This window comes from Neospora caninum, chromosome Ib (genome assembly GCF_000208865.1).
Source record: "Neospora caninum Liverpool complete genome, chromosome Ib".
NCBI classification, from domain to species: domain Eukaryota; phylum Apicomplexa; class Conoidasida; order Eucoccidiorida; family Sarcocystidae; genus Neospora; species Neospora caninum.
Genome location: NC_018386.1, coordinates 1,159,784 through 1,185,676, shown reverse-complemented (window position 1 = coordinate 1,185,676; position 25,893 = coordinate 1,159,784). Strand labels below are relative to the sequence as shown.

Here is a 25,893-nt window from a genome sequence, read left to right as displayed (position 1 = left end):
AAGGGATGAAGAGAAGCAGCATCAAGGCAAACAACCTGGAGAAGAAATTCAAAGGGAAGAGGCCTATAACGTCAGAAAAACGCTCCTTTGAAGGACGTCGCTAGTCACGCAACACAAGAATAGAGTGCATCACGCGGCCCACAAACGGAACCGAAGGAAACGGACGGTTGAACTCAACTTGGAAACGCCGCTCAAGAAGACGAACAACGAGGCAGGAGAAGGAAAAAGAATTCTGCGGAATGGCGCGTTGGGCTCCCCCTGCCTGCGTGTCAAACAACTTTTTCAAAAAAAAAAAGGGATTTCACCGTCCACGTCGACTCGATGCAACACCCGGAAATGCCGCGCGTCGTTTAGGCGCCGGCGCCAAAGTACGCGAGACACTCCAGGATGAGAAACGGATTAAAGCGTCATTCGCAGGCATCCTCGAAAGATTGTGTCTGGGCATTCGTTGTCCTATTTTTGTCCCAAGAAAGAACTTCGATGAGGCAACACGGAGAACACCACCCTGAAGCCTGCCAGTGTGTCCTGCTCCGTGCCTCTGCGCACAACGGAGCACACACCGGCCGAGCCTCCGCTTTTCTTTTAAGAAACCGACATTGGATACGCGGCCTTGGAACGGAAACCGCAGATGATTTTCGAGAGGGAACAGACATAGCGGATCACGCGGTTTGCTATTTCTCGACAAGGGACAACGACGTTGCAGTACGAGCAATCTTCGCTCGGGATGTGCACGTGCATGCGCCGGAACCTGGCTGCGGCGCACATCGAAAACCGTTTTGGGAGCAAGACGTCCTGGCACTGGAGGCATTCCAAGCTCACTTTTATAAAACAGAGTGTGTGGTAAAGACCATCAGGGACTTTCTCTTGGAATGCGGAAGACGCAGGTGCTGGGCACTAAAACATGAGGTGGAGAGTTTCACGACCCCACAAACTGGTTAGACGATTTGCCACGAAGCTTTCTCAGATATGTTCACCGCGCGCGGCGAAGCATTCACTACTGAAGCCACGTGACAACATGCATTTCCACATCATTCGCGCAAAAGAGCCTTGGGATGCGTATCTTGGAATGGTGTGTGCGAGCTTTTTTAGGCGAGGACGTCTCCAGGTCGTGTGTAGTGAGCCCAAACGGCTGTTGTTTCTGACGGAAAAAATTCGGTCCGTGGCACACATTTATCTGCTGCGAGGTTTCGGCAGACTCTGCGTACTGAAGTGATCCCTACAGACCGTCACTCGGGTGGCTTTAAGGCGACACCTGTTGTAGAACTGTTAGCTCCTGGCACAGACTTCTCGTTTTTCCTCGAAAGGCGTTGTGGCGGTGTGGATCCGCCATACAGTCCCCCACGTGCTCAGCTATTGAACTTTTCCTCACGAACATCTCTGCAAAGCGGAAGCTCCGTTTTTTGTGGATTAAGCACGTGGCACGCTGAAACTCGACGCCGCCACGGGTTCTGTTTGGACGTCCTCGCTCCCGAGGATCTTTTCATCTTTCCCTCGCGGTGCCCTGTCCCATCGCAAGGCAGCTACTAATCTTCGCCACGTGTTGGATCGATCACAAAATTATCTATTAGACCTGAAGGTTGACGGGCTCTCTGGAGCACTTACCTACCCAGTTAGTAATCGTGGTTCTTTCACAAGGTAGCCAGAGCACCTGGGCACAGACATGCTGATTCAAGAAGGCAGGGCGTAAGTGTTCCCTCTTGTCGAAGGTTCCGTACTGGGACACGTGTTGTCCAGCAGGAGCGGAAGTCACATTTCGTAGAAACGCACTCTGCCTGAATGCCACAAAACCAGGAGCAAGCAGTCGATTGAGACAGTTCCCTACCCCCGAAAGTGAAAGACATGGTTTAAATGCCTTCATTCCTGGCCGTGTTTGCCATTTCGTCATCACATCACCTCGAGTCAAGTCCATTCGTTTTAGCTACTGATGTTCCCAGCTCGAGTACGCGTAAAAGCATCTCTCTGCACTGTACACAGTCACTCATATTCGCACCACATGTAGACCTTCTCGATGACCGTCGCGGCGCACCGACCTTGTACCTTCGCTGGACAGGCCGGTCTTTTTGCGTGATTCACTTTTTGCGAGAAAATGCATCCCAGAACACACGAGATGCTGTGCTTGACACAAGGGATCACACAGCCTCGCTCGCAACACTAGACGCCAAATTTCGACCTGCGGAAACAGGTTAATAGGATACCTCGACCACCCTTCTTCCACGCAGGCAGACGTTTCAGCAAACCGAGAAGTTCTCCCGGCTGTCTGCAGACCAGTCCGTGTTTCTTGCAAGGCTGAGAGAGAACACTCGACCGTGGTAGAACGGTCGACACTGGCGACAGCCTGTCGCATCCACCGTCCTCGCTCAGAAGCACCACACGAAACGCGAGGGAAAGAAGTCTTCCTGAAATATTCTGCGCCGCTCGGGGGAGCCGAGCGCGTCAGTCTCGGAATAAACTGCCAAGCGACCCCCGCCGTCTATGTCTAGAACTTCGTCAGCGCTTTCGTTCTGCCCGCACCTGTCCCTCTATATGGCGTTTCTCTTCCCTCTAGATGCTCGCGACAGGGTGACACTGGCAAGTTTTTCTCGCGTCGTCGATAACTTTTACTTTTTCGCGACGGCCGTGGACAGCTCTCCTGTCTCCGTCGCTGAACACGAGCGGAGAGATTCGCGTGGAGCTTTCGTTCTGCCTTCGTTCGTGAGCGGGGGGAGACAACGGAGCGGGAGTTGCAAAACGCCCGGGAGAAATGACGGGGAATGTCAAGTGAACTCTCGCGGAATGGCTGCAGAGGCGCAACGGGGGCGAACGTACCGGCTGCATAGTGCTTAGCTTCTTCCCCTGTCTCTCTTCCTCTCGTTGCGAGCACAACGGTCGAAGCTGGAATTAGCTCCGAATGGAGTCCAGTCGGGAGGTTGCGAGTTTTTCCGGGACCAAAAGGCCATTTCTCGCTTATTCCTGAAAGGAACACCTGCTGAGAGTCGTCATCGCTCTTGCTCACGCGCTCTTTGTTTTCGCCTTCGCTCCCTCTCGCCTCTCGCTCTCGACAACCGGTTTGTCGAAAAGACACGCAGTAGCCCGTTCCCGGCAAACTCGAGGCACTGTGGCTTTTTTTCCGTGTTTGTTTCGCTGCGAAATTCGCTCCAGTTTCTTGCTGCAAACTCATGGACGAAAAAGGGCACGTGTCTGTCTTCAACCATTTTTTTATTAACTGAATCTCCCCGTTTTGTCGGCTGCAAGCGTTCAATTCCCGCTCAACCAGTCGCGCTCGCTCACAAGATTCGTGGATGAGACTTGTGGGTGAGACTCGTGGGTGAGACTCGTGGATTCGCACAGGGAGGAGGAAAAAACGACGACTAGGGGAGGGAAACTACATTTTAGACTGCGTGAGGAGGCAGCGAAAGAAACAGGCGTTTGCGTGGTTCACGTTTTGCGACATTCGATTTCCTCGCGGCTTCCCTCGCCGATGTGCGAGAGCACAGGCGTCCCGCTTCGACAAAAATCTCTTGGAAGTACCAAACTCACGGATCCTCTTTTCTCACAAACAGGCGATTTTCTGTCAGGATACGGTGCTTTTTCTTTTGATTTTTTTTTGGCCTGGCAAAAACCCAACGTGAGCGTGCCTGCCTCGGCGTTTTCTCCTCCCGAGGTTCTTGGTCCTATGATTTTTCGGAAGCTCGGCGACTCCCCGACGCGCAAAGAGGATACGACCAGCAATCCTCTGCATACGTGCAATTGCACACTCACCTCTCTCTGTACGCTCCACAGTTTGAAGTACAGAGGTGTTATTTATCTCATAAAATATCTGTATGTGTAGGGACGCATGGACGGATCCTACACATCAGTGGTTCATGGGTAGGCCGTCCTCTCTCGAGTATGTGTGTGTCTGTATTTCGGTGTTCGAAGCAGATTACTGGTCTATCCACCTCGATGCATGTCCATGAACATCCATGCTTTCCTGTCTTTCGCTGTCCCATGGGCGTAGCGTAAAAAAACGGGCGTGACCTATGGCCGTATGCGAGCGCAGAAGCCTGGGAAATATCGCAGCTGGAACGGTCTCAAAGGTACTCAACCCAGTCACGAGTGTAGTCCACTGCCTTTGAAGCTGTTTTCTCCTCTTCTACATCACCCACGCATGCTCGTTTCTCCCTGCCGATAGTACTTTTTCCCGTTCCTTTCGGTCACTGCCGTTGAACCTTGTCGTTGTTCTGAGCCTTCTCTCCGCCTTCCTCAACGCGCTGGCGTGACTCGCGGTATCTCTCTAGACCTCCGGATGCTCCCTTGTCGCCTCTTTTGACTTTTCCGTCTGGCTGTCACCCCGTGTTCCTCGGATCTTCCCGTATCTTGGTCCTCGCGTCCCCTCCCCTTTGTCCCTTGGCGTTGCTCCCGGCTTCTCGTCTTTCTTGGCAACGCCTTTTTTAGACAGAGGAGGACAGGGGTTAGGGTGAGAAGAGACCGATATGCGTGCAGCTGAGCAAGCGAGGCGTTCACCACTGTTGGCACCGGGGACCAGGAGCGCCGGAACAGAAGAAGACGACGCCGCAAGTTGCTGAAGGAAAGCCGAACAGGTTTTAAGAGGCAAAGGAGGTCGGAGGAATAGTTGAACAGAACGGAAGAGGAGCGAGGCAGAGGCTCAGAACGCTTAGGAAGGCCGAGAGGAGTGGAGAGAGGAGCGGAAACGGAGGTAGAGAGCTGGGCACCCGCGGAGGAAGGCGGAAACAAGCAAGAAAGCGGCAGGTCTAGCGAATCCTGTCTTTACATGTAAATGTAATAGAATTGCAACTCATCTGCCGGTAAAAATAAGTAGAGTAAATCCGAGCAACGAACGAGAGCGAGGATGGGGGACTCGAGCTCCAAATTCTCGCACGCCTCGCCGGCCGTGTCGTATCAGCGCCTTTCGCAGCAAGAAGTCCAAGAGCTTCTCTCGAGCTTTGGTCTCAACGAAGTAAGTTTTTTTCGCCGCTCGTTATTTCTTTCTTCGTTTCTCTCCCGTCCGGGCCATTCTCGGGATTCTCACTGGTCGTCCACTTTTCTTCTCGCGCGCCGTCGTCTCCGGTTCCCTCTGACCCCCGTCTCCGCTCGCGTTCTTGGTCCGCCGAGCTTCGCGCTCCCTTCGTGAGTTTCGCGTGTCTCGCGTTTCCTGCGTCTGTCGCTTCCCTGCCTGTCTGCAGTTTTCTCCGGCGAAAGCCCGAATCTCTCTCCACTCCTTCCTCCGCATCTTCCCGCCCGTGCTCCACCCGACGGCCTCAGTTTTGCTGCCTGTCCTGCGAGACCTCGTGCGCCTTCAACAGCTCCAGGGGCGCGGGTACAGCAGCAGCGGGTTCTTGAACAAAGCGGACAGCAACGGCCAGCTGGCGCCTCCGAAGGTCGCCGCTCAGGGAGGTTCTCGCTCGGGGGGTTTAAAGACTTTGGGCACCTTGGCATGTTCGGGGAAGGGCGCGCGCAAGGGCGAGGAGACTTGCTGCGGAGGCACGCACATCACCCTCCAGGTGAGGAGAGAGACAGAGGACCAGGAGACAGCGGGGAGTTGCCAGAAGAAACGCGAACTGGAAACCCCGGGAAGAAGACAGAAGGAAGCGCGAACGCGACAGACGCGGAGAGGGAAAGCGAGAGGGAGTGGAAGAGCACGGCAGGGAGAGGGCAGATGGAGCGAAAGAGAGATGAAGACAGCAAAAACAGGAGAGGTGGAGCGAGAAGTGGAACGAATGGCGAGAGAATCGCGGCACAATTCATCGGCAGGGGTATCCAGCTGCTTTTGCGAGGTCTGAGCTGCCTCTTCAAGCAGTTTTTTGTGCACCGTGGTCCGCCCTTTCTCTCTTTCGCGTACTCGCAGGAAATGGTGGACGCCGTCAGTGCATGCGCATACGGAGACCGGGAGGAACTTCAAGTCCACATGCTGCAGCGCCTGCTGTCGAGAATGTCGAAGGTTCTGGAGGAGCAATGCAAGCGCCTGCGACAGCAGCAGTCCGGCGCGGCAGGCTCCCGGCACCACCCGGAGCGGGGGTAAGTCGAAAGAATTTCCCAAGACGCGCGGAACACGCCGGCAGCAGTCAGTCGCGGGGGGACTGGGAAGTGCCGGGCCACGGGGACGAAGTGCGAAGGAGACGCAGAAGAGCTGGAGAACAAGAAAGAAGATGATGTACATGTGCATATATATGCGTTTTACAAATGCATCTTTACGTTTAAACACACGCACATGCACGCAAAGGGACGGTGTGGGCAGAAATCGCGGCACAGACACGACGCGGGAGACGACAGGAGAACTGGAAGAACGGAGGGACGCGGCGAGCCAGCAGCAGTGGAGGGGGAACAGAGAGAGGGGAAGATGAAAGTGAGCAGAGACGGAAGACGGGCGACCGACCAAGGGTGGAAAGGCTGGCGCACGCAACGGGCGGCTACAAGACGTCACACGGGGAAGGTGGGTGCCTGCCGAAAAGCTCGAAAAAGAGTGAGAAAAGCCTGGACTGTGTGGCCGTGAAAAGTAGAGCTTATCTCGCGGGGACGGCCTCTCGGGTCGCAGATATGTTGGCTGTTCTCTCAGCCCCGTTCCAGGCTCTTTTGAAAAGCCCACCGACCTTCCGTTTTTTACGCTCAGAGTGACTTCCCACAGCCATCACCTTGGCGCCGGTCTGTTCTCGCTGCATCACGGAGGCACGTCGGCGAGCACAGGCAGCCTGACCTCGGAAACGACTCAGACTGCGTCCGTAGCGTCTGTGCACGGGGCGCCTGGCGCGCCTCAGCCGTCGAGTCCAGGGCCTTCGGGAGTCTCCTCAGCCCCTGTCTCGGGCGTTGAGGCGGTGCTCCACCAGATCTTCATCTCTGCGTACTTGCTGTTTCTGGCCATCATCTCTCCGTCGAACCCGATCTTCTCGTCAGCCGATCCGTTCGCGCTGTCGCACCCCGCGGCCGGCGCGTCTTCGCCCCCCGCAGGCTCTGGAGACCACAGCTCGGGCCTGCAGTCGTCCGCGGGGGAGCACGCCGCCTGCGGCTCGGCCTCGCCCCGCGGGCACCGCCGCGCCTCGGGCGTCGGGAGCCCAGGCGTCCCCAGCGACAGCGACGCGGACCACCACGCGTCCCACGGCCAGTCGCGGCCGTCTGTCTCAGGCGCTGGAATGGCTGGCTGGGACACCACGGCCTCGTCTGCCGCGGTGGTCTCCCTACCTCTGTCAACGCCTCTGGACTTCTCCTTCCTCTTGAACGCCTTCGCGGCTTCCGGCTCCGCCGCGTTGGGCTCCAACGGCTCTGGAGTTCAGCTGGGAGCCTCCGGCGGCGCAGCAAATTCTCAGGGCTTCGCTGGAGCGGGCTTCTCTGGCGGCGCCGCAGGCGCGAGGGGGACGGCGCCCGGCGCGGGGCCTGCTCCCCCGGCCGCCGTCGCGCTGGCTAGTGCGCCGGCGGCCTCGGGCCAGGCACTCGGAGACAAAGGGACAGCTGGTGGGAATGCGTCTGGGGCGCAGATGACGTTCGGCGGCGCGTCGAAGCAGCAGCAGCAGGAGGCGCTTTTGTGGATTCTCCACGTCCTCCCCGTGCTCCCGACGCTCTTTGTGAGCTCAGTCAGCCATTTCCTGCTCGGCGCCAGCAACCCGGACGACGGCGCGTTGAATCAGAAGCAACCGACTCTGCAGTATCAGGTGAGAAGAGCGTCCGCGAGGAGAACGACCGTTACGAGCGACGTGAAGCGGACGGCGCCTCTTGTTAAGGAGAACCTGGGGGAAACACACAGAGGCGATTAAAAACGTGGAGGGGGAAATCCGAATGGCGGTAAGGAGGGCAGCATCTTCGCTCCCGTTGGCGTGCGACGGGCGAGTGAATCCGCGTTGGGGCCTCTGTCCGGTTTTCTGCGAAGGAGCGCCTGGGCGGCGCGATGCCTCCTTTCTGCTCGTTTCGTTCAGCTGTCGCTGCAAACCGTGCTCGGTTTTTCCGTGGTCCCCCAGCGAGCCGAAGAAGCTTTTGACGCGCGTGAAATTCGTTTTTTTTATCCGTTTTTCCGGAGTGTTTCGACTTTTTGTCGGCTATTCTCAGGTGTACGCCCCACGTCGACGCGGCACCGCTGGCGGCTCCCCGCGGAGAGGCAGTCGCGCGCGGGCGAGTCTCCAAATGGAACTGCCAAGAAGCCCGAGCCTGGAAACGCTGTGTCAGAACACCGGGGGCTGGAGAGGAGAGGGGCCTCTAGAGGGCATCAGCAAAATCTTCACGGATGAAACTGCAGTGATGGTGAGATAGAGAGAGGGCTGGAGAGAACAGAGGCCGCCAGAAAAACGTGTTGTCTTGCACTCGGTCACGAGTGGTTGTGTCTTTCCACTCAGCCCCCGCCTTGACTCCGTGGATCTCTCGATCTCACTTGCTCGCTTGCGTCGGCTCTCCCTACCCCTACGTGTTTCCACCCTCCGCGGACTCTTCGCGTTGCCTCACTCGTCCCCTCTCTCCTGCCGCCGTTTCGCCCTTCGTCTCTCCTTTCAGCTGCGCCTGTCGAGTATGCTCTTTGCCTTCCCGCCGCTCGTCCCCTGGCAGCGCTTGTATTCGTCATGGAAACAAGGTAAGACCTGCCGCCCCTTTGCTTCAACGGCACGTAGTGTGTGTGCACGTTTTGGTCCTTCCCCACCGTGTCGATTCCTCACGTTCCCTGCTTTCCGTTTCCCTCTGTCGGTAGGTGCCAGTTTCAACCGCATTTGCAGCAGCGTCTTCTTCTACGATGCGCCGACGGTCCTCGTGATCAAGACGAAGCATGGCCCGGTTCTCGGCGCCATGATCTCCTCGTAAGCTCCGCTCGCCTTAACAGGAAGGAAGGGAAATCGCTACAGTATTTGTCTTTAAGCCGACTGCAGCGTGCAGAGCAGCTTCCGAGTTGTCGAAATAGTTCAGGGAGAAAGGCGCAATGTCAGCGACGCGCTTCTGTGTATACACAGATTCGAAGAGAGGACCGTTTGGGAGGCACCGGGGAAAATGAGAAAGAAGTCGGTCCACGGCGAGAGATGCGGACTGGAGGAGAGAGACGACTTTCAACGTCCTCTCCCTTCCGGAGAAGCCTCCGTTTCTCGAGACAAAGCAAACGCGACGAGACTGTGGACTGGTGGTCCGTGGTGCTTTGTGTCTTCTTCGCTTCTTTTTGGCTCTGGGCTCCCGTCTCCCGTTTACCGAGTCCTCCCTGCTCGTCTGGCAAGTGCTGGCTTGGCGGCGTCGCTTTAGCGGCCCTTCTGCACTGTTCTCACTTTTTTCTGCCTGGCTCTGTTCTAGGGAGTGGAAGGACGCAGGACACGTGTACATCGGAGACTCGAACTGCTTCCTCTTTAGCTTGGAGCCTCAGTTCCAGGTGATCAGGTAAATCCTTTTCAGAGCCGTTCGCTGCCTCTCGTCGGCCTCGTCACTCTGTCTCTCCTACCGCTTTGTCTCTCTTCGCTGGTTCGTTTTCGACCTTGTGGCCAGGGCTGCGCGAATCCGAGAATACGTTGCTTTCGACACTCTCTGCCCTTCACGGATTCGGCGTCGACTTTCTTCACTTCACCCTGCCTCTCGAGCAGTCGCGCTCTGTTCCGTGGTGTCGGCGCCTGCGCGCCCACGCCGATCTCTCCGCTCGGAAAGAGAGGCACGCGCTGAGGCCTTAAGCCGTTCTTTGCTTACGTAAATGTCGAGCGCGACGCTGCGAGAAAGGAAGAACCGAGCCTGTTTGTCTCGTCACGCTTTCGCTGCGTATTGCGCTCTGCAGGCCGAGCGGTCTAGGGCGGAACTTTGTGTACATCAATGTGAAGAATCAGTTCTACCCTCGGGGCATTGGGTTCGGAGGCCAGCCTGGATGCTTCAGACTCTGGTTGGACGACGGTGAGGAAGCGCAGTTCCGATTGCCTTTTCTGTCAGGCACTCAGAATCACGTGCCCACACTCCCGGGGGGGGGGGGGGGGGGAGCTATCTGGTTCGCCTGCCTCGATTCACATCCCCGACCATCCTCGTTTGTTTTTCTTTCTTTCTGCCGTCTGCGCTGTATCTGGCCACTTTCGTTCTTCTGCGCGTTTCGTCTCGCTGTTTCCTTCGCGGTAACTCTTCCTTCTCGGTGACTCTTTCTATTTCCCTTCCCGCGCGGCTGCTCTGTCGTTCTTGGCCGCGTCTTGCCGCGGTCTCCGGTCTCATAGTGTCTCTCCTCACGTGTGTTACTCTCTGGTGCCTTTTGCCCCGTCCAGAGTTCCAGAATTGCTACTGCACGAAGAGCGATGCAACCTATGGCCCGGGGGTTCTCCTGCCGCCGAGGAGATCTCGCCTTCGCCACCAAGGGGACTCCCAGAGCTCCGATAGCATTTCTTCCGGGATTCGTTACACGCAGTCTCTGCCCGGAGAAGGAAAGGACCAGGACGAGTCGGTGCCGGCCCCTGCAAATGGAGCCCAACTGTCCGGGGCCTTGGCGCCCGAAGCCTGTGGAGACACGGACGTCGCAGGCCACGAAGACGAGCCGGACGCCTTCCACATGCCGTTCGAGGTGCTCGAGGTCGAAGTGTGGGGCTGCGGCGACGCCGCCTCCCGACAACAACAGCACGCCGCCAACAAAAGGCAGGAGCAGGTTGGCAACACATATCTGAAAAACTATATATATTTATATATATTTATATATATATATATATATATGCAGGTCGATAGGTACAGATAGCTATAGATAGAATTATAGATATAGACAGGTAGATGGATATAGACAGCTAGACATAGATATAGACAGATAGATAGATGTCGATATATGTAGATAGATATAGAGATGTTCTGATTTTATGCGTGTGAGCTCGCGAGTGGCAGAAGCGATTTGTATAACGGCATTACAGTGCAGTCCTTTGAACAGCTAGGTCTTTCGGATCATTCGTATGTGTGTTGTTTCCCGGCTGTTGATGCGTCGTGCTCTCGTGTAGCATCCTTGGCCTAGACTTGCTTGGAAGGACACTGCACATTCAGTCGTCCCCTTTCGGTGGGTGCATGCGCGCTCGCGGTCTGTTTGTTTGTTTGGCAGCTCCGCCAAGAGCGGCGGCAAGTCGACAAGGGCCGTTTCGCGCAGAACGAGTTCGACCGCGAGTTTCTCTTGGAGAACACATTCAACCGAGCGAAAGGCGCCGACGCGCGGTCTACGTAGTCGCCAGAGAACAGCGGGAAGGCCGCGCGGACGGAGTCTCGGCGCGGGCGAGACTCCGAGCACAGACAACGCTCAGGAAACCTCATACGGCGTACAAACTCAAACTCGTCGGGCATAGAGAAGCGTCGGACGACAGAGACAGCGCGTGAAGGAGCGCCAGGAAAAGAGGCGATAGAGACGCGAACGTCTTTCTCGGCGAGGAGTATGAACAGTGCTCGGCAGAGACGCACGGACGGTGGGACATAACCATAGTGTGAAGCGTAGACGTTCCGTGAACCCCCTAACAGAATAGCGTGGCCGGGCGGACCACGTTGGGTTGAAGAAGAGGGGGAAACAAGATAGCGCGACGGCGTGCGGCGAAGACCGTGGTCGGGTGTGTAGTCAGTTTTTCTGCCGGTCACTTAAAGTCTAGACGGTAGTCCCCTGGACTTCCACCCGTGCATTGGGACGGTGTCTCGATCTCTGTCTCTTTATCTCTATCGCCCGCAATCGTGTTTCGTCATGAATATGTGTATCTCTCTGCATGCCTCCCCCTCTCTTTTCCGTTGTTGTGTCATCTCTCCTCGGCTCCGCCTGTCCCCTCCAGTGCGAGTGTGTGACGCGAGCTCGGAGAAGGGGGCCGGACTTGTCGCTTGTTTTCAGACGGCCTCTCTGCGTTCGCGTCGGCGATCCGCCGTTTCGTTTTTCTTTTCTCTCTCAAAAGTAGGAACGGGAAGATCGGTTTTTGGTTCAGCGGGGTGAGCAGTTTTCTCGTGGATGGCCCGTGCGGCCTGTCTCTCCGGTGTCGCTGTTCCGTGCTGACTCTTTTTCGAGAACAGCGACTGGGAAGTTCGAAGCAAGGTTGGTCTACCGGGATGCAGTCACCGTTCAAAGACCGAAAGAGGGGAAACGGCCTCTTACGGCCTACCGCGTTCTCCGGAGCACTTCAATTGTCTGCCGACCGCCCCCATTCACGGTCGTGAGTCTATGCCTTGTCCTCATCGTTCGATCGCTGAGTCCGTTCTCTGCGAAAGAATCTCCGTTTCCATGTAGAGTCCTGGCCAAACGTTCCCCCGGCAGAGGTCCCTGGCATCGGCACCGGCGGGTCCGTCGAGCTTGCACACACGCGGTGTCTTCATCTTTCGCGTTCTCACCACGCCCCGTGGATCGCTATCTGCTCCGTTGTTCTGAGTTTCTGCCGCTCAAAAGAAAGGTACTTTGCCGTTTCCGAGACTACCCCGTTTGGGACTACTTAAGGCTCGCCGTTGCGGAGCACGGGCGCGTATGGGTTTTCTAGAAAACGCTCGCGTGCGCGCCACGTTGTCTCTGCTATTGAAACCCCACCCTGCGAGGGGACATCGCGCTGCCGTCGTCGCCTTCAAATCTTCGCCTCTTTGCCGGGGCCGATTTAGCCCTCCCCTGACAGGCGGCGCACGTCAGCGGAGCGCAGCACACGCGTTTGTCGCAAACTGTTTTGCATCTGTAGATGTCTGCCTGGGAATCCGTGGGCGTACTTCTTTTGCCCTCATGATACTTCCCTACTCATGTATTTGTCCGGGTTTCCGCGGTGCCGTTGAATCCTGCACGCGTAACTTCCCGCCCCGTCTCTGGAAAACAGACTCCCCGGAGGACGTGCACAGACTGTTTAGGGAGGCGCTTCAGATCAGCGTTAGGTAGTGAACACAGGCCGCGTAAAGATTAGAGGTTGTGCGAACGCTCTGCCTCGGTTTGTATACACCTCGGAATCCCACTTGCTACTTCGTGTAACACAGAGTCGAGCTTGCGATGCCCGGACGGAGCGGAAACGGACGCCAGGGTACTTCCTACACATTCCCGTCGCCGAGTCGAGATCAAAGAGCGGCATCTCGACTCGTCGCTTGGCGAGAGAGCCGCGCTGCAGTGTCGGAGCTTGCGCGATTCCACCGGGGAACAGGTTCGCCCTTTCATTCGTTGACACAAACTCAACAGTGGGGAGACACCGCTACACAGACACCAGGCGTCTGATAATCGAGTCCGTTTCTGTCTCCTGCACTGTGCGTGGCGTCAGCGCTGTTGCCCGCCGTGGGCCGCAGTCCGATCAGTACGCGATCTCCCCGGGAAAAGCCTAAGAGTCCCGTCGACAACCGAGCGGGAGCAGTCGGAGGGCGCACAGTGCAGTCGTCGTCGAGGAACCGGAAGTTTAGCGCGATGTGTCCCCTAACGGTTTGTCTGCCTTGGAGTTTGTGGGTCAGGACAAAGACGGGAACGCAAGGCAAAAGAGCTTTCGCTCGAGTCATCACTCGCACAGAGCCCCAGAGGAATCCCCTGCTGAGTCGGGCGAAACACAATCCGAGAGAAGATCCGTGACTCACTCTCAAAACGCCGACGCTCTCAAGAACGAAAAGCGCCTCGAGTCCACATCAGAGAACGAAGTCACACGGGCGTCGCATTATACACTTCCGAGAGTCTTTCATTGGCGCGGGTGCACATTGCACGTGTCCCTGCATGCTTATATTTGGTTTAGGAAGCATTCGATTATCGAATCCGCCCAACGCACGAGTCGCACGCACATCTAAGAAAGATTTCCGGTGGTGGGTTGCCACATGCGGCACTCGCGCACCGAGACTGAAACATAAAAGAACATCGACGCGACCGGAACGGCGAGGCAAAAAACCGTGCACTGACCCCCTGTCTTGGGTTGGGCACGTGTGCCGTGAGTCTCATTCCGCTCGACGGTGTCGTTCGCTTTGCTTTTTGACACACGCTGTCCCTTCGTCTGACTCTCGACTGAGCCGGCTCGGTAACCGCGCGCAGTTCGAAAATCGGCAGGAGTGTTTTCGCTTCGTGAAAAGGGAGCAGAAAGCCACGCACATTCATTTGGGACATGCACGAGAACAGACGCTGGGAGCGCTCGAGGCATGGAACGCTCGACATTATAGACAACTTGAAGAAGACGCACGTTCTCCAGGATCCCTGAAACTCAGAATACACCGTAAACCGCCGTTGTGGTAACGTGCGCAAAAGATCTCGGGGCGTCCGAAACCAAGACACAGCGACTGCGTCCAGTGCGTCAGAGCCGCTACTCACAGATGCTCTGAATCCCAACGCCACGCCTGGCCACAACGGTACCCGCTGTTTCCAGTAGGAGATATATATATATATATATATATATATATGCATAAAAAGATATGCAAGCGTAGTCGCCTCCCTGTCGATTGTCGGGCGACTACAGTTTGCATATTCACTGTACATCCCGCTTCACAACGCCCGCTGGGAATGACGGGCGGTTGCTCTCAAGAACCGAAAGTAGTATACGCGGTGGCAACCCCGCGATATCCGAGTGTCATACTTTTCCTCTGCCTAACGCTCGCTCTCAGCCCCTGCCTGATCAACTCAAGTGGATGTTTGGACAATTCGGATCCAGACAGGCGCCGTTGAGGGCGTAGTAGCAAATCGGTCGCAAACAGTTGTCTCCGTGGAATTTGTCCACGAGGCTCGTCGCGCTCTGCCTGTTTGCTGCCTCTCTCTCTTTCTTCTTCTCTGCCCATCGGTGTCTAACCTGCCTCTCTTTTTCTTCTTTTCTATCCCTAGCCGACGCCACAACGACGCCAGCGCTCGACGCAGTTCTCTCGCGACTCGCCCTCTCTTTCGCTTCCTCCGCCGAACCGCTGGACTCCTTCCGCTGCTCGTCGCGACTTTCTCCGCGGGCCTCGCATCCAGCCTCCAAGGACACACGGCAACCCAAGTCCTTCAGGACAGAGACGTAGATATGGGCGTTCGTGGGCGAAGGCCTGCTCTCCGTCCCTAAAGGAGACACAACGCACACAAGTGACACGGCCTCCAGAAACCACACAGAGCCCTGAGAGCCTCTCGTCACTGTCCCCACCTCCGAGCCTTCTCTCGCCAGTGGTTCCCCTGCTGGCAAACTGCAACACGACCCACCTGCCGAGCTCCTTCCTCGTTGGTCTCGCTCCGCGTCTCGTCCGTCTCGCGCCGCGTCTCCTGCGCGCCGGGCGGCTTCTCCCGCCTTCCCCAGGGAAGCGCCCGCAGAGAGCACAGCGCGCTTGCCACACGTCTCGCTTCCTTCCGATGCCCGCTGGCGCCTTGCCGAGCCGCTCGTCACTGCTGCGCAAGGAGACCCGGGGCTCTGCTTAGCCGTGCGTGCTTTCGCCTGCGGCGCGCCGCCAGCGCCTTTCCCTGCCGAGCTCGCAGAAACTGCTTCCGCTTCCTCGAAGGACTTGGGAGAATCGCGGTCTCGCACCTGTCCGTCTCCATCGAAGAACACGAGGAGGACGTCTTCGCGCGAACCTGCGAAGTCCCTTTGGTTGCCGTCTCGGCGCACGTCCTCTCCCACGGTCTTCACCTGGTCTAGGTTGCCTTCCCCCTCGGCGCCTCTCTCCTCTGGCTGGCCGGTCTGTCCATCTCCTGTCTCCGTCTCCTCCCTTGTCCCCGCGGTGTCTCCCGCGTCTTCTTGATCTAGGCAAGTTTCGAAGTATCTGCGCTCTCTCTGGCGACTCTCGCTGTCCTTAGTCTTCCCCTTTTTCCTTCGCGTCTGCGCGCCTTCGTCGTCTGCCGCATCGCCCGCTGAGCTCTCGACCTCGCTCTCACGACTCGCCGCCCGTTTCCTTCCCGTCTGCTGCGGCGACGCATCCCGCTCCGCGCCCTTCCTCTTGCTCGGATCGCTCGCGCTAGTGGACACGTTGCCGCTCAACACCCCCGACGAAGCCATCCCCCTCGAGTTCTCTCTTCCGCTGCCTGACTCGGCCCGCACCGCCGCATCCGCCGGGAATGGCGAGAGCGAACCCCCTCCAGCTGTGCCTTGGTCTTCTCCTCTACTCCCCCTCTTCCTCGAATCGCCCTCTTCCGCGTCTCCCTCTCTGCGAGGCAACACCCCCCGCGCACCGCCCGCACCGGCTTCTCGGGCTCCTGTCTCTCCGGCCTTTGACTGCGCCGGAGGCGCCATAGGCCGAGCCGCAGTCCGAGCCTGGCCGGTCCCTGCATGCGCGGGAGCGTGGGTGTCTGCTGAGGTCATCGCGGCCTCGAGGTTCTGAGCCGCCAGCGCCGCCTGGTTTTCCGCAACTGCCAGGCGGCGCGCCGCAGCCAGCCGTTCCTGGTGGTAACTGTGCACCTCACTTTGACTCCGCTGAAACTCCAGAAACAGCATTTTGCTTCGCATCAACGCCGCAGCGTGTTGCGAGCGCAGACGGGCTTCGTGAACCCGCGCCTTCGCCACCTCCTGCTCGCATGCATGCAGCAGCCGCAGCAGCTCTTCGGCGGGTCCGGAAGCCCCAGAAAGCGCGGGCGAAGAGGGAGAAACTGCAGGAGACACTTTGGAAGGCGCGAGTCCCGCGCCGCGTTTCGCCGTGAGCGCTCCAGAGGGCGGAGGCGCCAGCGTGCGACGACTCGCTGGCGACGCAGGACGCGCACCGCCCGTCGCTGGACACGAGACAGCAGACGCTGTCCCACCAGCGCCGCCAGCCGGATGAGCCTCTGAGACGCCCGTGAGTCCTGGCCGCTCCCAGAGGACACGTGTGATCACCTGAGCGTGCGAGGTGGGAGCAGAAGCACTCCGACCTGTCTCGCGCTCGGGCTTCTGCGGAGCGCCGGCGCCCGCGCTCCGCGGCTCGAGGCGCTGATGTGTCCCCGACGGGCTGGCCTCCGCCGGAGCGAGCCCAGCGAGCGCGCGAGGCTCTTCGGGGGGTGTGCAGTCTTGACTCGCAGAACCTGTCGTGGACGGCAGGCTCTGGGTTGTCTCTTGGCCGCGTCCCGGCACTGCGCCTGCCGCAGTCGAGGCTGTAAACCTAACAGGTGAACCCTGGGAAGCGCCCTGCGCCGATGGACTCGCGCCGACGGAATGTCTGTTCGTGTCAACCTGCGGAGGTTCGGCACCTCCCCCCTCCTGGTCGCGCGCTACCGCTTTCCCTCGAGACTCACCCGCAGGTCTGTCGGGGACTTCGCCGCGCGAGTGAGTGCTGGCCTTGCTACTGCTGCTGTGAGAGATATCGCGCGGCGCGGCGCTCTTCTCCGGCCCTTCGATCCTCCCCTCGCCCTCGGCCTCCCGCGTGTTTCGCCTTTGCGCGGAACTCCCTGGAGGCGGCGAGCCAGCGAGGGACTTGGGCGAGTCGACGGGAGCGGAGAAGGCGGCCCCAGCGCGAGGAGGCCTGGATGCCGTCCGCGGGGGGCCGTGAGACTTCGCATCCAGCGACGCCCCTACGCGTGCTTCCTCATTTCCTTGTGCGGTTGCCGTCCGCGCTTCTCCCTCTCGCAGCAGACCGTTCAGGCTTGGGGCGGATCTCTCGGCGTCCGTCTGCTGTACAGCTCGGGAGGCCTTCTCTCCGCGGTCGTGAGGCGGAGGGTCCGAAGAACGCGGGGACGCGGAGCGACTTCTCGGAGGGTTGTCTTTGTCTTCGTCTTGCAGGTGAATTAGCAGCGACTCATCCACCTGCGGCCAACATCTGGTGGCTCTTCGAAAGTCGCGATCGGACTGCGCGAACGCAGACGTGAAAGACGCAGATGACGCCAGGCCACCGGCTGACACTAAGTAGCTGATAACCTTCAGTTTGGTCTGAGAGAGAACCGTCGCCGGAGGAGTCGCTGACGCTCCGGACGACGGCCGAGAGAACGCATTTTTCGCCTCCTGGACAGTCAACGCCTGCTGGGAAACCACCTGGGACACGCGAGCGACGGCGGAGGAACTTCCGGTCCGCGGCGCCGGCAGAGTCGGGGAGTTGTCGGAAGGCACACGAGACAGTCCGCCAGAAGGGCCGAGGGGAGCGCTCTTCGAGGAAGGACGAGGCGCCGATGAAGCCCCGCCCGCAGGCAAAGAGACAGCAGAGACAGCAGTTGGAGGAGCCGGAGATGGAAGCGGCGCCTCCGACGCGACAGGCGCAGAGGAAGAGAGAGGAGACGACACACGGAGAGAAGATGCAGGCAGACTGGAAGAACAGACCGACGAAGAGAGCGGACGAGGGCCACCGGATGGTGCGGAGGCAGCAGAAGAAGAGACAGAAGAAGGGAGAGCGATAGAAGAGGCAGAAGAAGAGACAGAAGAAGGGAGAGCGATAGAAGAGGCACAAGAAGAGACAGAAGAGGCAGAGGCGGGAGACTGAGTGCCAGCGGGGCTGTTTCCTTGCACCGTCGGTGGAGGGACCAGTGAGGTTTGGTTTTTCTTCAAGGCCACTAATGCCAAGAGACGCTCCGATCTTCTCCGGCCTCCGTCGGGCGTCGACGGCGGCTGGGACGCCGCCTGGGGTGTCGCGTTCCCTGAACTCTCTCGTCGTTTCCCTTCCCTCCTGTCCTTCGTCGGGCTGTTGCCTGTCTGCCGCTGTTTCCTCTCCTTTTCGCCGGCGTTCCGCCTGTCTGTTGGACTCTGGGAGGCGGAGGGGCGCGTGGGGCGCCCTGTCCGGGCATCTGTGCCTTCGGAGTCTCTTCCTTCTTGCGCTCCGCCTTCCTCGCTGCTTCGTCTTCTGCGAGGACTCACAGACTTCTTCCAACTCTCCCATCCCCCATGAACCATGACAGGCCGCGGGACCGACGCTGAATACGGTCTCGAGTCTCTAGAAGCCTCCACGGCTTCGTCCCGAGTGCGGCCTTTCGTGTCTTTCTCCTTGGCCTCCGCTGCGTCAGCCGGGCGCGTGCGAGTGGAAGCCAGCGCGAGATTGCCTCTCTGCTGTTGGAAATCCTTCATTTTCCCCGAGCAAATGCTTCGCCTCAGAGCATCCAGTCTCGCAGAGGCCGCAGCCGGCGTCGTCCGCGGCTGCTCCGACACGGCTAGAGCAGGTGCGGAGCCGGGCACAGAGCCGCCCGACGCCCCGCTCGCTGTCTCTTCGTCCCGACCCCTCCCCGCCCAGCTCGAAGCCTGGGAAGAAGACGCCGGCAAAGAGACCGCAGCCGAAGAAGAAGATGCCCCAGGCGATGATGGCGTCGAAGAAGAGGACGAAGAGGAAGATGATGAAGATGAAGACGAAGAAGCGGGAGATGTCGCAGGTGTCGAACAGGCGGACGATGCCAAAGATGAAGACGAAGAAGCGGGAGATGTCGCAGGTGTCGAACAGGCGGACGATGCCAAAGATGAAGACGAAGAAGCCGGAGATGTCGCAGGTGTCGAACAGGCGGACGATGCCAAAGATGAAGACGAAGAAGCGGGAGATGTCGCAGGTGTCGAACAGGCGGACGATGCCAAAGATGAAGACGAAGAAGCGGGAGATGTCGCAGGTGTCGAACAGGCGGACGATGCCAAAGATGAAGACGAAGAAGCCGGAGATGTCGCAGGTGTCGAACAGGCGGACGATGCCAAAGATGAAGACGAAGAAGCGGGAGATGTCGCAGGTGTCGAACAGGCGGACGATGCCAAAGATGAAGACGAAGAAGCGGGAGATGTCGCAGGTGTCGAACAGGCGGACGATGCCAAAGATGAAGACGAAGAAGCGGGAGATGTCCCCGGTGTCGAACAGGCGGAAGCTCCCGAAGAGGAGGTCGATTTCGGGGATGCTGGAGAGGCAGACGCAGAAGGGGAACAAGCGGAAAGCGACGAAGGGGGATGGTGATGGCTCGGTTGGCTGGGAAGTCTATCCTGGGGAGGGGCCGGAGAAGGGACAGCCTCAACGACATTTTCGGGGTTTCGTTTCAAATGCTTGTTTGAGGCAGGCGCAGCAGACGCGGGTTCTGACGAACAAGAGGGGCGAGCAGGCTGTGGAGTTGCGAGAACCGATTCCGCAGGACCGTCTCGTCGACTCGCTGAACGCTCTGGCACTTCTGTCTCTCGCTGTTCCGTTGCCTGTTCGGCAGGCCTAGACTGTGGAGCCGCAAGTTTCGACGGCCCCGCCGCAGGTCCAGAAGGCCGGGCGACTGCTTGCCCCTGGCCTGGCGATTCTGGAAGCGACTCAGAGGCTGACAGGGAAGACAGGCGCCGGGGCTTCTTTCTCTTCCGCGCAGGACTCGCCGTCTGGACTCCCGACTTCGTCTCGCGCTTCTGGCCTCTGGGCGCGCCGGCCCTGCGGGGGCCGGTCGCGTCGCCTGTCTCCTCGCCCTGCACTTCGCGTTGTTGTCTCTCGGGAGCGGGCGCCATTTCCGCGCTCTCGCCGCGACCGCGAGGGCCTCCAGACGCCGGCGAGGCCGCAAAGAACACGACAGGCGACTGGAAGGCACGCCAAGGGAACACCGATCTCGGCGAGCTGTCTTTCTCTGAGGAGGAGTTGGCCTCTCCAGGCGACCGACCTTGCGCGGCGTCTCTTGCAGCCAAGGCAGGAAGATTCACGATCTTCGCGCTGGGCTTCTCAGCAACATGTGATCTCACGGGCGCTGTCCCTCCCTTCTTGGGGGGAGCACCCGCAAACACCGGGCGCACCCCCTCGTCAACTGCATCGCTCCCCACACTGGTATCGGCGTCCGATGACTCCTGCGCAGGCGGGGCCTCAATCGACCGCGTCCGAGAGAGCGAAGCCGCGGTCGAATCGGAAACCGAGGACGAAGACCCAAACGCAGACGGCGAGAGCGGCGGAGACAACGGAGGCGAAGAGGCAAGCGCAGGCGTTGCATGAGCGTGAGGAGACAGAGACAGCGACCTCGGCTTATTCCCAGCTGCTTCGCCCTGCGAGGGGTGACGCACGGAGGACGAACCGGAAGACGGATCCGGACTCGGGGACGGCGGCGAAGGTGAAGAGCACGGGAGAAAGGAGGCGGTCGTTCTTTCTTGGTCCAGCAGCTTTCGTCCCTCTCGCTCGGACTGAGACGCCGCTTCGCCCCCGTCGGCTTCTCTGCTGTCCACCGGTCTCTGCCCCTTTTTCTCTTCAGCTTCGGTGCATTCGTCCTCTCCGTTTGCACGCACTTCTCCGTCCTTGGTGGATCCCGGGACGGCTCCGTCCCGTGAAGGCACTTCCGCCGCCCGAGAGAGCGCCAGGCCTTCCACTGCTCCGTCGTCTCCCTTCTGCGCCTCCTGGTCTTCATTCGCTGACCAAGTAGGCGACTCCCAACTTCTTCTGCCCTCCCCATCCACGGGACTCCGCGCGGTCTCCGTGTCGATCGCGTCCTCTCCGGAAGCACGACTACGCGACGTTGCCGGTGTCGCGTTAGAGTCGCCAGACTCTGCGTCCTTCGCGGCTCCCCCCGCTGTGTCCCCTCCGGTCCTCTCGCCGACGCTCTTGACCTGGTCCGCTCTCGGGCTCTCTCGCACGGCAGTCGCTTCGGAGCAAGTCGCGTCGCCGTCGACACTCCGAGAGGAAAGGTGCTCGCCTCCGCCCTGGACACTGCCCGTGCCTCCTCCGTCTCCCGCCGTCTCGCTCTCTGGGGCCTGCGCGGACGACCCGCGCGCCCGCGCTATCCCCCAGCGGCTCCTCCGGCCCTGCCCCGTCGCCGCGCCGCCGGCGGAGATGTCTCCAGTCGCAGGCGCGGGCGGCGCGTCCACTTGCTGATTTCTGCTTTTCATTTCGGTGAGAGCCAGTGGCAGGAGACCCACCGTTGCTGGAAGCGGTGCCGAGCCCTCGGCCTTTCGGTGATCTCTCGAGGTCAGTCCTCGCCCGCTCCGCTCGGCTTCCCTCTGCGTTCCGGCCGTCTGACTCGCTTGTCTCTCTTGTCTCTCTGTGGCACCTGGTTCCCCCGGGGCAGCCTTCTCGGCAGCTCGGACACCAACGGAGCCAGCCGCCTGGTCGACGGAGCGGGGCGACTCAACGCTCGAGAGTGGCGTCGAGGGCAAAGGCGAGACGGACGCAGAGACAGAAGACGCCACGCACACAGAAGGCCCTGGGCTCGGGCAGGCGCGGGAGTCAGACGAGCCTGTCGCCGTTCCAAGAGGCGGTTCTCGAGAGCCAGTGTCAGCCTTCTGTTCCCCGTTCTTCACCGGCATCTCACTGACTGCTTTCTCGCGCGTCTCCACCTCTCCGCGGAAGCCGGTCACTCGCCGTTTCTCAGAGTCGCCGCCATCTTTCTCGCAGCCTGCGTCTCGCTCGGCGTTCGCTCGCGGCTCCGCCCCCCTGCGTCCTTGGACCGAGGGCGAAACGGGATTCTGAACCAGTGCGGCGCTGACCGCTTGCGGATGCCGCAGCGAGGGTCCAGGCGGGACACGCGCCGCGGAGTCTCTTCGCTCTCTCCATCGGTGCGAGGCCGCAACCGTCGGGCCTCCGGAGGCGAGGCCGCGGTGTTCGTCTTGCTCGCGCCTGTCCCTGACACGTGTCGCCTCTGCTTTCTCTAACGATGGGGACCGACTATCTTTCTTGAGGCGCAGAATTCGAACGGCCGGAAACGCCGGGGACGTCGGAGCTTTTGGCAACGACGCGTCTCGAGGCCTCCCGGAAGTACACGACGCAAAGGAAGGATGGTGAGGCGTGACGTGGACAGGCAGCAACTCATAGCGCCGGGACGAAGAGCCACGAAAGACCGAGTCGGACAGCGACGCCTCAGGCGCCGGCGGAGGCCCTGTGCCCGGGTACCGCTCCGAGCTGGCAACGCAGCGAACGGGTTTCTGGGGCTCCGCGGACGGTATGTGGCCGTTAAGCCCATGTTCGCAAGTCTTGCTCCATCGATTCGCCGGCCTTTCGAAAGAGACAGATACGTCCCTTTCTCGCTCGCTTCCCGGCCGCGCGCTTCGCTCTTGCCCGCCGTCTCCCTCGGATGGCTGCTGAGAGGGGAACGCGACACGGTCGCGGTGACTCTCGGCCCTCTGATCTGGTGCCGACGCGGTCAGCTCTTCCTCCCACCTGCCGCTCGCTTCCTTCTCAACCGGGGCAGGCTCGGTGTCTCGACCGCTCGCCGCTCCCACGGACGACGAAGCCCCGCGACGCTCGGCCCCGCGCCTGTCTCCTGGCCCGTCACCAGGCGCGTCGCGCCCACCGTCCGATCCCCTCCTTCCGGGATCTGCCCCCGGCCTCAGAACGGTCGACGCTTGCAGGCGTTGCTGGGCGTCTCTCTGAATGCACGCTTCGACGCGGTCGAGTGCTGCGCGAGCGGCCTGACTCGCGTTGAAAGCAGCTGGGCGTCCGTTCTCTTCGGGGGAAAATCTTTGAAGGAGGGGCGGAAGGCCTCGGACCTGTTGCGCCTCCCGAGCTGTCAAGGCAACGCGTCCTGCAGACGGAGTCTCCGCTCCTTCCTCTCTCCACTCCGGCCGAGCCGACTTCCTTCTTTTCTTTGCCGTTTTTTCTCTCGCAGCCGACAGACGCGCTGGCTCCGCTTCGCCGCCCTCGCCATGCGCACGTGTCTCCTCGCGTCGATCGCCTTTCCCCGCGGGCCCGGTGGCCATCAAACACGGTGCGCGCGGCACCGATCGTGTGCCTGATTCGTCCGAACCTGGCGTCGTCGCCGTTTCTTCCGGGCCTTCGAACCAGCTGGCGTCGCCTCCCTTCACGCCACTCTCGCTCCCACTGTCCCCTGCGGGGAGACGGCTGAGGCACACCGACACCCCCGTGGAGGCTCCACGGCCTCCGCTCCCTGTGTCGCGGCGCCCTGTCGGGTCTGCCTGCCGGCCGGAGGGGCAAAAACCCCCGTCCTCGTCTTCCCGCCTCGAGCCCGACAATCGGACTTCTCGATCATGTGTGACGCGCTGGGCCTCTTGCTGCTTCTCGGAAAAGGAACGGAGACAGACCTGGGTCTGAGGAGCGGATGACAAATCTGCGTATGCCGCCACGGTCACGTTTGACCCTCTTGAAAAGGCAGGGGGCCTTTCCTGTTCACTCTTCTTTCCCTGGCGCTTCCCCCTGATGTTCACAGATCTCCCTGTCACCGTTTCGTGGCGCATCGTGGGAGAGAAAGATTCCAACACCAATGTGTCCGAGGTGGACAGGCTTCGAAAGTTGCTCTGGTCCTCCGTTCCCTTGGACGCGTCCACACTCTCGGCGCTGAGTCGGGGTGCATGCATTTCTTCGTCTTCAATCACCATGGCTGTCTCTCCGTCTCCGTCGTCAATCACCATCGACGTCTCCCCGTCGTCGTCGTCCGCGGTTCTGCATGCAGCGCCGAGAATTGCGGGGAACGCGTGAAAACCGAGCGGCGGCATGAAGGATGTCACCCGTGCCGCAGTTGTCGCCGGGGCGTTGGCCGATCCTGACCACGACTCTGCTCGACAAAGCGTCGAAAAACGAGGATCGCCCGACCACGTAGCGACCGAGACGTCACTGCTCAAGTGTGTGGACTTCTCATACGCAGCGGACAAGGACGCGGAAGCCCAACAGAAGGCTTCATCGTCTCCGGCTCGGCGGCCGGTCTCGCCTGGGTCGTCCGCAGACGAGGCCCGAGCACTCCGACGCCGCGGCGAGGGGTCTGCGGAGCCCCAAGACGGATATGCGCCCCGCAGGGACCCCTGGGGCTCGAGACCGCGGTCGAAGAACGAAACCGGGTGCTGGCGAGGGTAGGCGTCGTGGCACGGCGACTCGCCCTTCGACCGACTCCCAGCGCGGCCGTCGCCAGGGCCAGCCGCGTAGAAGGCCGCGGCTGGCGGCCGGAACCCCTGAGGGCCCCGATGGAGGTCTGCATGCAAGTCGCCTTCGCCAGATCCCGCCGAAGGCCCCGCGGAGAACTCCCGGCGCCCTGCGAAGCACGAGAGGAGTCGCGGGCTGCTCACGGCGTCACACAGCCCGCCCTCGCCCGACAACCGGCGCAGCTCCCTAGAACTCGACGACGACGCGAGCGCAACGTCCCGGGCGTCGCCCCTCGACAGACCTTGCCCGCGGGGAAAGCCCACAGAGCTCTGGGACAGCGCCCGCCCAGAGTCGCCCGCGTCGGGGGCGTACGCGCAGTGGCGGGGATCGCCGTCTCGGCTTTTGGAGGCGGACGGGCAAGCCAGGCGTCGCACAGAAAAGCTGTCAGGCCTTTGCCTCGCTTCACCGCGCGCGCCTGGGTTTCCACAGTCGTCTGCCTCTCTCGGTCTGGCTCGGGAGGCGTCGCGTCCGTTCCCGTCTCTCGTCTCCAGTCTTTCTCCGGACCGCGACCGTCTCCAGCCGTTTACGGTCCCTGCAGGCTTCTTGTCGTGGCGGTTCACAGCCCCCTTGGCCGTCGCGGCTCGGTGACTCGCGTCGCCCTCAGGCACTCCAACCGCACTCATCAGACTGCGCCCGCGCGTACGCGACTCTGAGAGGGCCGCATCGGCGCCAGGCACCCTCGGCAAGCAGGCCTCGTTCTCCGGACCCGCGGCGCCGAGTGTCCCCAGTCTTCTGCGGCCCGAAGCGGCTGTCTCTGTCGGCGGGGGCCCCACACACTGAACGACTGTGGGGAGCGGAGACGGTGGGAGGAGCGACGCGGGGGGCGCGCCCAGGCCATTGTCCCCTCGCGTGAAGCCGGAAGGCCTGCCTTGATTCGGCACGGGGAACGGTTTGTCTCGTCTATTTCGCCGGCTGTTGGGGGGCGGCGGAACCGGGCGGCCGAGCGGCCGAATCGCGGGGAAGGGCGGACGTAGCGTCGGAAACGGAGGCAGGAACGGAGCCGGGAAAGGCGGAGGCGGGGCAGCGGGCGGCGGAGGCCCGGGGAAGGCGGATCCGGAGGGTTGGCGGAGGCGAGACGGCACGCGAGAGGCCCAGGAAGAAAAGGACGAGAAATCCGAGTAGGGGCGAGGCGCGGCAAGGGGGAGAAGCGGGGTGGTAGAAGGCGGAGGGGGCGGGTATACACGGGTCGGTTCCGCGCGAGAAAGCATGGTCAAAAGAAGCGCCTCAAAAACGGGAAGAAAGGCAAAAGGGCTCGAGAGCCGTCGTCGAGCGACCAAAGAGGTACACGAGAGGACAGCAAGGCAGGAACGGCCGCCCCCGAGTCACGGGGGGGGGGGGCTTCTGGCGTTTTTTGTCCCTGGAAAATTCGCTGCCGTCGGGCGACGGTACAAGAGCGTGGCCTGGGAGCGTCTTTTTCGTACCGCTCTGGATTTCCTTCAGAAA

At 60.4% G+C, this 25,893-nt stretch overlaps 4 protein-coding genes across 4 annotated transcripts; 2 read left to right on the top strand and 2 right to left on the bottom strand.

Moving 5' to 3' along the window:
- Nucleotides 1-4,828: 4,828 nt before the first annotated feature.
- On the top strand, nucleotides 4,829-11,089 carry NCLIV_003750 (putative TLD domain-containing protein; the record flags this gene model as incomplete). The annotated part of the gene is made up of 11 exons (XM_003879876.1): nucleotides 4,829-4,936; nucleotides 5,163-5,480; nucleotides 5,825-5,994; nucleotides 6,533-7,619; nucleotides 8,011-8,202; nucleotides 8,449-8,524; nucleotides 8,639-8,744; nucleotides 9,223-9,306; nucleotides 9,692-9,804; nucleotides 10,161-10,534; nucleotides 10,970-11,089. The coding sequence occupies 11 exons, from the start codon at nucleotides 4,829-4,831 to the stop codon at nucleotides 11,087-11,089; spliced, it is 2,748 nt and encodes a 915-aa protein (XP_003879925.1).
- Nucleotides 11,090-14,435: 3,346 nt separating this feature from the next.
- Nucleotides 14,436-18,563, bottom strand: NCLIV_003740 (hypothetical protein; the record flags this gene model as incomplete). Its single annotated transcript, XM_003879875.1, has 1 exon — nucleotides 14,436-18,563. The coding sequence occupies one exon, from the start codon at nucleotides 18,561-18,563 to the stop codon at nucleotides 14,436-14,438; it is 4,128 nt and encodes a 1,375-aa protein (XP_003879924.1).
- Nucleotides 18,564-18,747: 184 nt separating this feature from the next.
- On the top strand, nucleotides 18,748-19,593 carry NCLIV_003730 (hypothetical protein; the record flags this gene model as incomplete). The annotated part of the gene is made up of 1 exon (XM_003879874.1): nucleotides 18,748-19,593. One exon carries the CDS (start codon nucleotides 18,748-18,750, stop codon nucleotides 19,591-19,593), a length of 846 nt encoding a protein of 281 aa, XP_003879923.1.
- A 79-nt stretch (nucleotides 19,594-19,672) lies between these two features.
- NCLIV_003720 (conserved hypothetical protein) lies at nucleotides 19,673-25,658 on the bottom strand (the record flags this gene model as incomplete). Its single annotated transcript, XM_003879873.1, has 2 exons — nucleotides 19,673-19,736; nucleotides 19,843-25,658. The coding sequence occupies 2 exons, from the start codon at nucleotides 25,656-25,658 to the stop codon at nucleotides 19,673-19,675; spliced, it is 5,880 nt and encodes a 1,959-aa protein (XP_003879922.1).
- Between the last annotated feature and the right edge of the window lie 235 nt (nucleotides 25,659-25,893).